At 34.5% G+C, this 14,708-nt stretch overlaps 1 protein-coding gene across 3 annotated transcripts in view; it reads left to right on the forward strand.

Moving 5' to 3' along the window:
* The window catches only part of rb1cc1 (RB1-inducible coiled-coil 1), a 67,073-nt gene that overhangs the window by 15,053 nt on the left and 37,312 nt on the right, over nt 1-14,708 (forward strand). For all 3 annotated transcript variants that reach the window (XM_088642450.1, XM_088642449.1, XM_088642451.1), the window contains exon 8: nt 3,954-4,124. In XM_088642450.1, coding sequence (XP_088498576.1) covers nt 3,954-4,124 — 171 coding nt within the window. The remainder of the gene's footprint in view (nt 1-3,953; nt 4,125-14,708) is intronic.

The raw sequence follows: 14,708 nt of genomic DNA on the forward strand, positions 1-14,708 counted from the left end.
TTCAGGGTATTTTATTATTGGGAATTTTAAAAGCTATATTGATGGCTTTAAAGAGTTAATAATTCAGTTTATATTTAAAAATCAAAATCTCAAACATGTTTTCTTAGACACTCTTTATCACCAAACTTGGAATAGCTACTGTTGATTTAGGCAAGCAGAATATTTTAAATTAGAATATGATTAGTGTTACGTCCCAGTGTGTGTTCTGTGTGTGTTTTTTCTGTTATGTCCACACTGCTGACCCTTGATTGTTCTCCCTTCCCCATTGGGGGAAAACAATTAGTTTTGGCTAACATTGCACACTGCTAAAACACTGCTTTTTATATTATTTTAAAGATCTAAATGAAACAGAATATCTTCTTTATAGTCAGAAATGTATAAGTTAAACAACAAGTTGTATGTTGCAGGTTTAAATTTATGCCATATGCCCGTTTTTCTTTAAAGTAATAGTAACATGAAATTTAAAAAGTGAGAAATCTGAGATATAAAATAATAATAATAATAATAATAATTGCTTACACTTATATAGCGCTTTTCTGGACACTCCACTCAAAGCGCTTTACAGGTAATGGGGACTCGCCACTACCAATGTACAGCATCCGCCTGGATGTTGTTAAAATATGTTAATTTCTAGGTATTGTTAATAGTTTATTAATCTCTAGATTTATAGTTTTAGTCATTGTTGAACATTAACAGTTGTTACATATCACTCTTGAATTCTCAACTGTATAAGGGTAGGTAATGACTGACTAAAGGAATTAGACATGAAAATCCAGGACAGTATAATGCGGATAAAAATACTTTCAGCATGTTTTTCTTTCTGAAGGCAAACGTTCAGTTGCAAAAACTAGATCATTTTGATTAATAATGTAGGACTGGGCTCTAAAATATAGTATATGAAGGATATGGAATTTCAAAAGAAGTGTGAACATTGAGATATATAATGTTATTTTCCATGTTATTTAAAAAAGGTTCATATTTTAATTTTTTTTAATTTTTTTTAATTTTATATGAATACGACATCACAAAGTATGGAAGGATTATGGTAAAAAAAAAGGTTGATTTAATTCAAATGTATACACTTAGACTTAAAGTTTATGAAGATTTTATTCATGTTAAGTGATATTTAAGTTTTTGTACTTTATACCATTTTATAATACTAGCAGGCATTGCTTGAACTTCTCTGTATAAAATCTACAAGTTGGAGGGGTGCACACTAGATTTTAAACAACAGAAGGACCTATGAGTCATGAGTTTTAATACTACTGGCAAGTCTTCTTTATTGTATTTTATTATAATTATAATAAAGTCTTTATTTTATTATAATTATAATAAAGTCTTTATTTTATTATAATTGCTCTGTTGCTCAAAACTCTGTTTAGACACTTGTACTCAAGGTACCGAGCCCAAAAATAAATTTATTTTAAATATACATATAATGCATATACATATAAATCCTAAGGGTTCGCAAGACGTTTTCTCACAACTGTAAATATAGAGGATTATAATCCTCTTTGAGTCAGACTCCACTGCCATCAAATAAAAAAAATGTCTCCACATTGCTTGAAGTAAATCATGTGTACAGAATGTGTAAATCATGTGATGGATTATCCTGAAAAAGAAAATCTTTGCTTTTCTGACAGAACTATTGATTGACTTGTACATGGTTTTGGGTTAATGTGAGTTTCCTGTCACAATTTGCAAAATCCTTTATTTGTGACCTTGTATGGCTGTTTTTTCTTATTTTAGGTTGAACTATTACATTCATCTATTTTAGTCTTTTTCAGTTAATTACAACTTTGTAATTAATTGGCTTTTCTCCGTGAGATACTCAGGGTGTCCTGTGCATGAAGTCTAAGTTTTGGGATATTGAGATAGATTTTGTCCAGTTCGCATGCATAATTATTGACTGTACTTTAAAATGTATCCATTTTCAGTGAAAGCATTCAATCAAATGGTTGATTGGACAAACATCACAAATGATCAATTAAATCATCGCAGTATACTCTCAAGGTTTAAATTGAGAAAACCAATCACAAAAAACATAGAGCCGTACTGTACATTCACAAGCAATAAAATAGCAAGGTGCTGTACAAATAATGCAGCATAAAGTAGTGTAATAAATTTTCAAGTGATATTTTAAAATTAAAACTTAACTTACACAAAGTACAAGAGCAATCCGACTAGAAAAATGCCTGAAAAAGTTTTAATGGTGTCTTTTAAAACCAGTCAGTAACTCAGGAATCCTGATCCTAAATGGGAGAATGTTCTTGAATTTGAAAAAAAAACCCAGAAGTTCCTATACCCACAGTATTTGTGGTACAAGCGAGATCCCGGTATTAGAGTACAAGAGAGCTGATATATTGGACATCCCGAATTTGACAGGAAGCCAGTGCAAAGAAGCCATGACTAATATTACAGGTTTTCCAGAACAAGTCCTACTTAGGGTTCTGTCTGTAGTGTTTTGATCTGCAGGGATTTTGTAAGACATTTTTGATACCTTCAGAAGAAGGGCCTTATAGTAATGTGGTATAGAGGAGAAATAACAAGTATAAGCCAGAGCAGACATTGACAGAACAGGACGTAGCTGAGTAGTATTTGTAAAATGGAAGGTAGTTATCTTGGTCATGTCATACTTTGTCAACTATCATTTCTCAGTCTCATAAAGATCTCATCCAGCCATTTCTTGCGATAGGCCAAAGTATTATCAACAGCATGGTTGGGTAGCTTGTTCCATACTCTTAGGATATGGGTAAAGATGTGTCTCCTGTTTTTGGTTTTAAAGGTACTTTGATGCAGTTTTATTTGTAGAGCTCTTTGAACAACATCACTAATGGATTACTAATCTTACTGCTGCATCTGCACTGATTCTCTTTATCTGATGACACTGTACACCACCTCACTTCATCACTGTTTCATAGTAGCAGTAGTTCTGAAATGTTTCTCTACCTTAGCAACCTTATCGTTGAAAAACTTAAAGATACTGACAGAGAGAACCCTCTCCATTTCCTTTTGGAAGGTAAACTGAAAGCACGTGTTTTCTCTGTCTTTCTCACAGCCTTTTAACTTTTATCTCTATGTGTTGTATTTGTATTCTTGTGGAAAACACAAGAAACAAAACCTATTAAGAAATGTATATATAACTTAAGAATAGCTAAAATCCAGTGTGTCTGTGATGAACCCAGAGGTGTTTTTTAAACTGGAAGCTTAATAGGCAGGTCAGGGTAAAACAACTATTCAAAGCGGCTATAGCAAAAAGAGAGAGTGGTCTGTTATTTATAATGTAAAGGAAAAATCCTCAAAATTAAACAGAAATAAAAGACTAACGTGGGACCTTATTTAAACATCTAAAAATTACTCTAAGGGAGGCCCTGTACATTTATTTTTTTCATGATCAACTTTTGGAGAGAGATACATTTGCTTCTCTTATTTATTATGGTCCCTTTTATGTTGGTATTTTGAGCTTATACACTACACTGTGTCTATTGACTTAGAGCATATACGGAACATTGTGTCTACTGCTGAAGACCATTCATTAGGTACTTTTGTGTTTGTTTTGCAAATCTGAGGTCTTGAAAGGAAATAATGAAACATTTTCTTTAGTAGATTCCCTAAATAACTTGCAGGCTATTTATTACAACAAATGTAGTATTGTTGTAGATTAACTTGTTCCTTGTGGAAAACAAGATGTATCTTGTGCAGATGAATCAATCAGATGAATCAATGCCTAACAACAGACTTTCTAATCTCTCAATCATATGTCAACGGCTACATTTTTGGCAGATATTAAATAAAGAAAATAATTATATGCATCTTGGGAAAACAGATGTAAGGTTGTACTTAGTAGAGCAGTGTTACTGTTATTAAAAGGATTTTCTTTTTATTTACATTTAAATTGTAAAATGTGATGAAATGCTGAAACTTTTTTATGGCATGTTTTCTTTGTTTTTCAGCTTGATCCAAGAATCATTCAACCCTTTTTGGCAGAATGTCGAGACACTATTTCCAAATTGGATAATCAAAATATGAAGGCCATTAAAGGCCTTGAAGACAGATTATACGCTCTAGACCAGATGATTGCAAGCTGTAAGAAGCTGGTAAATGAACAGAAGGAACTTGCTCAGGTAAACCTAAAAGAATTTTGATGTTATTTAAAATAATGTGCAGCTTTGGAGGCTATTTTTTATTGAATAGATTCCAAGACAGCATTCCTTAGGACCCCCGAATGCAGTGCCTTGCCAAGGTATTAAGACACTAGAACAATTCTCACATTTTGTTGCTTTAAATCTTGTGGTCATGACACTTTATAGTAGCCTAAACGTACTCCATAGATTCAAAGCATAAAACAACAAGAACTAAATAATTGTTATGAGAGAAAAGTGGAAAAGTCGTGATAGCATAAGTATTCAAACCCTTTGTGGCGGCATAGCTCAGTTCATGTATGTGCACAAAATTACCTTGACGAGCAATCCAGTTAGTTGAGTGGATAGTGGGTCTCATAATTTCAGCATAAAAAAACCTGTTTCTGTGAGGGTCGTTGGTCAGGTATTGAATTTCACATAAAGACTGAACCGTAAAGGAGCTTTGAAAGGAAGTCAGGGATTTAGTCAGAAAGTGTAGATCAGGAAAAGGGTACAGAAATACTAAAGTCTCTGAAAATCCCTGTGAGCACAGTCTATCATCAAGAAATGGAATGTGCCTTGTGCCATCCAGACACAGCCTAGACCAGGTCATTCTTCCAACTGAGTAACCAGACAAAGAGGACACTGGTAAGGGATGCCACTGTAAGGGCAACAGAAACTTTGAAAGATCTAATGCTTGAGATGAGAGAAAATGAGCATCAGTTAACCATATCCCAGTGATTTCAGAAAGCTAAACTGTATGGCAGAGTGCAAATCTGTCTCAGATCCCACAAGTGGTTTTCATGTAAACGTTTAAATGAGATACTTTAAACATGTGGCAAAAGATTTTGTGGTCAGATAAGACAGAATTGCAAAGTGTTACATCTCACACAAAACATCTCACATATCAGGCACAGTGCATTACCCAGTCAGCACTACCCGTGCAATCAAGCATGATGGAGGCCGTATCTTGCTAGGGGACTGCTTCTCCTAAGCAGGCACTGGAAAATTTGTTAGGACTGAATGAAAACTGGATGGAACAAAGTATGGACAAATAGAGGGAAACCTGTTTCAGTCTGCTAACAATAATCCAAATGCAGGATAATGGTCCAAAGAGCAAAGCCAAAGCTATAATGAAGTGGTTTAACACTAAGAAAGTGATCCCTAAGCAACTTGAGAGAGCAAATATGCCAAAAAATGTTTTGCAAAAAGTGTACAAGGTTAGGGTGTAAAATTGTTAGAAATTTGACATCCTGGTACGGAGTCCAAGATCTGAAAAGGCTTGAGACTGTAATTGCCACCAAAGTTGCTTCCATGAAATACTGAGTTAATGGGCTCAGTATTGAATATTTATGCAGTCAGTATATTTCCATTTTTTCTTTTTACTTTTTGTTGACATTTACTCAAACTTATCTTATTGTTAAAAACGTTTTTATTTTGAACTTTCAAGTATTTAATAAAATATTAATTAAAAAAATGTGTATGCATCATTTTGGAATTTCACAGAATAGGACATTATAGGGAGGGTCTTAATAGTTTTGCAAATCCCACAAGAGCATATTTTTTCATCAAACATTTTTCAGAGCTCAGGGTAGCTATATAGTGTGTTCTCATATCTGATGCAGGAAGTGCTTGTACCATGCATCTGGTGATCTACAAAGCAATTTCAATAGCAACAGTTTAATATTTAACATACTTGAGAGCTTTAAGAACTACATGTCATTTATAGTACATCAAATTGCTGGCTACATCTTATATAAAAATATAATATTTTATTCTTTATAATGAATCTATATTTAAGAAAGTATCTAAGAGTCTGAAACTATAATCTATAATGCTTTTCAGATGCACACAATACAAGAATCATGGTGTATTTTCAGTATAAAACATGACAGTCAAAATGATTTTTTTTCAAAATTGGTATTGGGTATGCTAATCCAAGCAGATTAAAAGCATTGACAGCGATAACACACAGCCACTGTATCAGCCACTGGATAGGATTTTGTTGAATATTCTGCCAAAAAAAAATGGTAATGGTAAACCCTTTCCTTGGCTTTCTTGAATTTTTGTCATTGTAATCCTTGCTTTGTGTGGTGGTGTTTTCTGTGGCTTCTATATTGATACTTACAGATTGATTTACAGGAATAAAAAGTACTATCTTAATGAGGTCTTCAAGGTATATGCTGTTGAGAAAGGTTGTCCTCAATCTCCACCAAAGGCATTTTTGTTGTGAAAGAGGTTCCTTTCCACGGTAGGCATAAGCAATGTGACCATCTGTATAAGAGTAACCAGAAAGGCTGTACGCATATGTTCTTTGAAGGATAAATCCAGATTCACTGGTGAACAAAATACCCCTTTTTCTGCTGTCACCATAGGTTTGTTCGTAGACAAACGTACAGAAAACTTCAGTTCTGTCTGTCAGTTGTACTTGTGAATGCAATTCACATTTTTAGAGATTCTTAGTAAACTCATGGTAGTTTTAACTCATCTAATGTACAAAATACTGAACAGTTGAATTGTTAATAAGTATTTTCTTCTTACAAAGAACAATACTACTCAACAAAACTTTTTGCTAACTATTTAAACTGTACATAACTTTTGGCCTTATGGAAAAACTCTCATCCAAGTGACAGTCATTTCTTAATCTTTTTTTTATTAACATACTATGATCAATTTTATTTTACCCATATTTTTAAATTGTACTTTAAACTTATTTTTTCTCTCCCCAAAGAGAATGACTTCTTAACCTTTTTCTTCTGTCGTCGGATAGGTCTTCAACAACAAGACTCCCGTCAGTGTTGTTCTATTGGTTTTGCCTCCTCTCAGGCCATCAGTGTAGCTTAGCTGTGTTTCTTCAACTCTGTCCTTCATGTCATTGGTGACCTGCCACACTTAATTTCCCCCTGTGGGTTCTAGTCGAGAGCATCTTTATGTTTGCTACCCTGGGGTCTTCTCAATGTGTGCTTCACCCATCGCCATATTCTTCTTTTGATCTTACTTTGCTCTTTCCTGTAATTCATCATTTGACACCTTATCAAACCATCTGATCTTCATGATCTGCTTGAGGCACTTAACCAAAAAAGTGTCTGCCTGAATGTCACTGCTTTTGTTGTTCTCCAAGTCTCTGATCTACACTGCTGCATGAGAATTGTAAAAGTTGAATCTTTGTATTCTGTTTCAATCTTGGATCTTCATACTTGTAGCAGTGTGGCATGTGCATCCTGGGACATCTTTGGTCTGGGAATTCCATTTGTTTATTCCCACATTCATCTATTTTATCAATGCTGGTATTGAATCCCACCCTCCTTAATCTTATCCTCCAAGACACTGTCTGCTTGTTTTTTTTCTCATGAGCCAGAATTTAATCATTTAAATTTTTCCAAAAACATAAATCGAGCACAAAACCATACACCCCGCATCCATGGGATTCTACCAAACGACTTTTGAAATAATCGAGACACAATCTGAGCAGTAGAGAGTTTCATATGGTTAATGTTGAGAGAGGACAGAGTCCTGCAGTGTTTGGAGAGGAGATACATAGGTTCCTAATGCAGTGGCAGAATCTTAAGTTCAATGAGTCTAGCCAACCAGATGCATTTTGGCAGCTCAGAGAGGCCAGAACCAAATGATTTAGTAAGATTACTTAGTGAAAGCAAAGAAAATCCTTGTTTAGAGTAGTTTATGAAGGTAACTTTCCAAAACTTAGTCAAATCTGGTGCCAAAACAGGGTGCCCACATCACCCCATGGACAGTATGTACATAAGGGCTTTGGGACATATTCTGCATAGTAACTTCTATCAGGGGTCAAACAGTCTGAGAAAAAAAGTGAATCATTTAATGACTGAGTTTTGGAAGCTGACTTTTGATTGTTCTTGGTGTTTTTTTCATCTCCAATTTTAAATCTCTTCCAAATACTCACAGCTGCTAAAGGTTTATACGAAGCCTCTAGCAAAAAAAAACATAACCAGAATAAGCCTGCCCTTAATATACAGTACATTACTCACAGGGTGTGTAGACAGCCTAGTCCCCTAGGGGTGCCATAGCCATGCATTGCAGAATGGAGGAATAAAGCTCATATCGAGTCCTTTCAAGTCCTAGAACAAAAGAAAAGATCATCCAGAATGTGAATCCCTTTATTTCTCCAAATGGATAACAGAAAGGGAAATCGCCTATAGCTAATTAGAGAGTAGGAACATTAGAGAGTAGGAATACCATTATTTTGGATTTTGTGGGTTTCTGTACTAGATGCCAAATCGTAATTAAGTGGATCATTATGAGCGCAACATTTAATGTACAATGTTTGTGGGTTACACTTTTTTAAATTATTTGTTAATGTTTACTTGGAGACCCCTGCTTTCTTCAGTTGGGCACAAAGATGCAGGATTCTCAGGATTAAATCACACAGTGAACACAAAGGAATAGATATATTGTTTAATAAAGAAATAAACAGAATTCCCTCCGTGTACACACTACGTTTTCATATTTTATCATGGAGAGAATAAACCGTTACTTCCCTTTCACAAATCAATTTAGAAAGAAATTCTGGAATGTGGTGTAACTCAGTGGGGAAGAAAGAAGAATCATTGAAGATAAAGTTTTTTTCTCTGACAGCATGTAAAGAGTAAATCTCCGTACTAGCATGTCTGAACTGTTCTTTGAACTGTAATTTCGTTAGAATGATGTGCTGCTTGACAGTACCCACTTCTTTAAATTCAAATTTAAATTCATGGAAGTTTTTTTCCATTTCCTAATTTCTGTTATTTTTAAATAAAATGCAGTTGAAAAGTCGGTCTTTGAGTTTGTCCCCATCATCCTGAATGACACGGCAGCATGAAAATCAATCAGAAAAAGGATGGAAAGCGGCAAACATATATAATAATGAATGTATCAAAACTCTAAACATATTCATAAACATTGCCCTGCAGGAATAACAATGTGATTTAAATGCAAAAAAATGTAGCACCTATTTTTGGTGAGATTTGTTCTGATGGGAATTGTGGAATGACCAGAGGATTGAGGAAGCTGACAGTTTCAAGTTAAAATAGCCAGCCAGGAATTTTTTAACAGTTGCGAAATCTAGCAGCTGTCATAGCCTATGGTGATTATTTCAGACTCTGTTAAACCAGTGAGCCACAGCAAGAACACGCAGACTCCATACACACAAATGCACGAACCAGCTTTTACAATAAGTACACATCCATTTAATAATAAAAATGGAGGAAGGAAAGAGTTTGTTCTTCCTGTAGTTTCCCCAAGGTGGTGCAACCTCCTCTTCCCAATGTCCTTTTAAATCCAGAAAATTTAAAACAGGTTTGTTTTGTCCCTTATTTCCTCAAGGGATTAACTGGAATGTGGTTTCTGTATAGCCAGGGTCAATCCTGTTTTCATGCATCAAAACAATTAACCGTATCCTTCAGAAGAATATAAGCGTCCCTTTTGAGAAATCACTTCCTCAAAAGCACCTTAAACCCTGAATAAAAAGTCCACAGACTTTTTTTTTAACTTTTCAGCACAAAATTAACCTCTAGCTGTTGCTGTATATTTTATGATTGCAGTATATGGGCCAAAATGGCCCCATCATCCACAATATTTCAGGCACTGTTTCTTTAGCTGGACCTTTGTCAAGAAAGTATGAACCTTTTATACAGTTTTATTTCTTTAATGAAAAATAATGTATAGTTCCAAAGAGCAGGTGGTGCTTTAATATCAATTAAAATAGTTTTTCAATTTGTCAGACTGTATAAAGTCAATAAAAATTATCTATAGAGAAACAATGAAAATGTAGTATGTGTTTCAAATTTGTAGGATAATGGTGGAAAATGATAGACTGCATTGATTACTTTTATATTGAGATACTTGTTCTTTTTTGCATCATTTCACATCACACCACAACTCATTATATATATTCCTCTTTTCTGTTAATGTATTTATGCAGTAATAAACATTTGCTGTTGTATCTGTACATTTCTAAACTTTAATAAGACCATAATAAAAACGAACATATAGTCTAAAATGTTTAATAGAGTAGTTAGGTAAAAAAGTCAAAAGGAAGCAAATTAAAACGGTCTTAGATTGTACCTAAGAAATCGAGGGGTGTTCTTTGTAGACCATTAATGAGGATATGTCAGCACATGCTAGGATTTACAGCTATACCCAAAGAGTGAAGAATTGCAAAAGTAACACTATTGTAACATAAAATTAGGACAGAGGTTAACGAGGAAGCTTTACACCAGTCTAAACTTATTTGTAAAACAATGGAGATGTTGCACCAATTGGCAAAATTTAAAGGATAAAGTACAGGTTAAATCCATGCTGGAAAGTACAAAGAAAGATGAGAAAAATATTTTTATTTATGTATTCTTTTTCTTACTTTCTACTTTTAAGCATGAAATTATGGAAGTGATATATTTACAAAATAGCATTTTAAGAAGCAGTACATTTGGATTTAGACAATTTATTGTGTTTGAGCACCATACCACAAAAATAATATACATAGAAATACACAAAAATACAGTTGGAAAATGAGCAATATGAATGATTCCTGGTCTCAGTGCATTTTGTATAAAAGCAGGCTAAAGGAGATAAATCCCTTTTAAGTCTACAATAAGTGAGTTTAACAAGAGAGTTTGAGCTTAGTTTTTAAAATGTTAAGGGTGTAATTGGGGTGAAATCATGGGACATCTACGGCTCAGCAGTAAAATTGCATTTGAATCCCAAAACTGTTCAAGATCATTTGATTATCAATAACTTACAAAGCATTTTTTCTGCGGAAATCTGTGTTTTTGCTTCCAGGATTGCCTCCAGAGGGAGCACATGCTCTGGTGATATATTCACCGTTACATTATACAGTTTTACATCATTAGCTAATCACATATTTTTCAGAAATGACAGTCCAGGCTTTGTAAACCGCCCTTTGTAAGCTGCCCCGGCGGTATTTTCCTCAGTATTCCTTCAGGTTGTCTGCTGTTTGCTTGAATGCTTCTTATAAAAACACATTCTTCTTTTTGTTTTGCATTGGTATCTATCCAGCATGTCATATCCACCGTATTGTTGCATAACTGATAGATAGATACAAACAGAACACATCTTGAAATATTAAAGTTTTCAATTGTTTGATATTCCAAGCATATTTGTGTTATTTAAAAACAAGATCACTCTATCCATTGACCTCCCCATGTGTCACTGATGTGTCACTCCTGTTTTTTAACACACACATACTTGGTCATGTTTAAACTATTTTGTAAAGCCTTGAAAATAATTTGTGAGCTAAACTGTTAAAACTGTTTTTTTTTTTGTCTTTCCAGCAATGGAATAATGAATTGTAGAAAGATAACACATCGCTAACTGCTGTTCAGACATATCATGTATATTTTACTATATATACCAATTGAACCTGTTGTATGCTGTTTCAGACACCCAGATAGCTGTTTAAGAATGGGTCAGGTGTTTAACACTAGAAAAACAAGTCTGTCAAAAAGAAAATTTAATACACGACTGCTTCAGTCATCTGTGTACCATGGAAAGTAAGGGAAATCAAAATTGTGGTAGAAGCCTCAATCTGCAGGACATGTGGCATGTGCAGACATGCAATATAATTGAAGATAGTTTTAGAATTAAAGAATGAGAAGTTTTATAAAAAAATCAGTATATTCATTTTATATGTTCATGTTAGTATGTTTTGCTAAAAGCAACAGAATTTCATTGTATAGACACAACCACTTGGTGTAGTTCCCTACATGTACATTCCTGGAATGTTAGTGGCACCTCTCTATGCAGAGCTTGCTTGTGTTCCCGGTGTTCTGGTTTTGAATAATTCCAGTTTCCTCTCACCTGCAGAAGATATGTAGGTTAGGATTGATCAACAAAATTGAACCATTTGTTCCCTGGCTTCCATTAAGAACGAGTTTGATCCTCTGCCATGGCAGAAGTATCTCCAGGACTTCTCAGCCCCACACTTGGATTCAAGTGTATTGGATCTATACAGTACATATGTATCTTATCATCATATTTAAAGATATGTCTCTTTATGTAGATAGAGCAAAGTATGCTATTAAAGCTAAATACAAATCTAATACTTAATGCAAAGGTTTCATTTTAATGTTTCATAGAATATGCACCCAAAATCTGTCATATTTATACAGTTACATCTTGTGCTTTTGTATGGTGATTTTTCAAGTTGTGTTTTTAATAGTCAAAAATAATATAATTCAAAGATTGATCTGATTTCTGTTTACATTCACATTGATTAAATCATGTTTTTGAATTCAGAGATAATGAGGTGTCATGGTATAAATGTATGTTATCCTGTTATGAATACCACCATAATGTTTTTTTATGTTTAGACTCGAAGAAGGCTCCACAGCCTAAGCGTTGTGTTTTCTTTCTTCTCTTTTCAGCAGGGAATAAACCCATCACTTGTTCCTAACAATGTTTTTAGAATGTTACATGGCACAGAGGGTTTAACTGAGGGTGAAAATTTATGTCTTCTGTTACTTTATTAAAGACATGAGCATTGCTCAGTGGAACCTATTATTATTTGACTGCTGGTGGAAATGAATACTGCTGTAGTCTTTTACTTGGCTACATGCCCTGTAAATGGAAGTCTTGCTTATGGTCCCAACTGCTGAGTTAATGTTCTTTGTATGGTTTTATTTTAGACATGCAAGACTTAAATATTTTTTTTGAAAATCTCAACTGATGTGCCTTGGAGCTGTCATTTCACTTCCTCATAAACCACAGGGCTTTTGACATTTTAGCAGGTTTACTCTGTGAAGAATGCCGTATGTCTTTTTATATATTAGTTCTGTTTAGTATGGTGCATTTTAAGCAGAATTCCAAGTTCAGGTACATGAAGCATCTGTAGCTAGGGCTAGGCAACTTTCAGAAGGTGCGGACCAAGAGTTAGCTCATGCTCTTGATTTAAGGATTTGCATGCCATTGATACTTTTTCTAATTTCAACAATACCCTTACTTACATTTTGATTAATAAAAATATAAAAATATAATAATATCTAAAATTAATAAATTAAGATGCAGATCTTACTATTTAGTGTGATGTATTGCGTTACTGAGTTCTTCAGTCTCAGTGTCGTAGCTTGACACTTCCAGCAGTACACAAGACTCTGGGTGTTCAGTTGTTAGCTGGCTATGGGAAGTACAGAGAAAAGTACAGAGAAAGTACCTGTTTCCAGAGGTAAGCTTATCCATTTGCCAAGAGTAGTTAAAATGCTTCTTCAAGTAGACAAATATCACCGACAGGGACTTTAAACACGTCATGATAGTGATGCTGTGATTGCATTCAGTAGCCTCTGTAATTAAATTAGCAGAATTTCAAAACCCTTAACACTCATTGAAACGTCAAAAAAATCTCTGTGTCGCTGGTAATTTCATTCATATGTATAGTTATGTCAGAAACAGTAGGTTTCCAACCCATTTTTAATCTTGCAGTTCATGGTAGTTTTTTTCTTGCAAAAAGATCTTGATTGTATCTTTGAAGTGTTAAGCGTGATTTGTCTAAAAATGTCATTGATGACATGCATTTGATGTATGAGAAATGGCACTCTCACAACATAGTGTGAAACTGCATGGTCTTTATGTTGAATGTACCTATATCTGTCTCTCATAAGCGCTAAATGAGCAGACATCTAACTTTGCTTTCATATCGACCGCCATTTTGTCCAAAATGTTTGACTTTACACTTAATTGTGAAAAATATTATCAGTGGCATGAATTGCACGGTTTCCTGCGATAACACTAGGCTAGCCCTGCTCAAAATAATGCAGTAAATAAACCAAGTGAATTATTTTTTGTATGCCAAAGAGCTTTGATTGCATGTTGTAGAGGTTTACAGAACAGAAGAATAGTTTTATAGTTTTACAGTTTTATTTATTAAAATGTTTATTACACATGCGGCCTTAGTTGCATACGCCTTTGAAAATCCCTTTTTGTACCTATAACTGCATGTGTGTCGTAGATTGCCAATCTCTGGTCGATAGAATATTAAAATAATATTTTGTTTAAAAAAATCTGATCTATAACTGAAACAAAATGACAAACATCAAAAAGATATGTTTTTGTGTTGTAAGAGCTCTGGGATTTTATTGAACAGACATAAGAGTAAATTAATTATGCCGATTGACATTAATCATCACCTGGGATGATCAACAAGGGAGATACTATAAAAGTCACAGCTGGTAGTGTGTGTGGCCACAGCAAGAAGCAATACAAGCTGGCTACAATGCGTGCTTTGTACAGTGATGCTCATGTTGTCTTGTCTTGGGATTCTGTCCCGTTCTTCTTCTAAAGCATAGACAAGCTTTTGCCTGTTCACTGACATCTGAGGCCTAGATGCCACTTGTCATCTTACTCTGTCGCTCAAGTCTGGCACGTAGGGCAGTGAAGTCCCGGGACGCAATCAGTATCACTGTGTAGTCTGGCTGCCCTCGAACTATAAGTAAAGTTAGGGAGCAACTTGGTAGTCTTTCTCTCAACTTGTATTGTTTAAATATTAGAATTTTAAATGTTAATAAACATCCAAATGCATTTCCTTCATGAACATCTAGAATCTGCACACTGTAGTTTGTTTAT

The sequence above is a fragment of the Lepisosteus platostomus genome, chromosome 8, assembly GCF_059453375.1.
Source record: "Lepisosteus platostomus isolate fLepPlt1 chromosome 8, fLepPlt1.hap1, whole genome shotgun sequence".
Classification (NCBI taxonomy): Eukaryota; Metazoa; Chordata; class Actinopteri; order Semionotiformes; family Lepisosteidae; genus Lepisosteus; species Lepisosteus platostomus.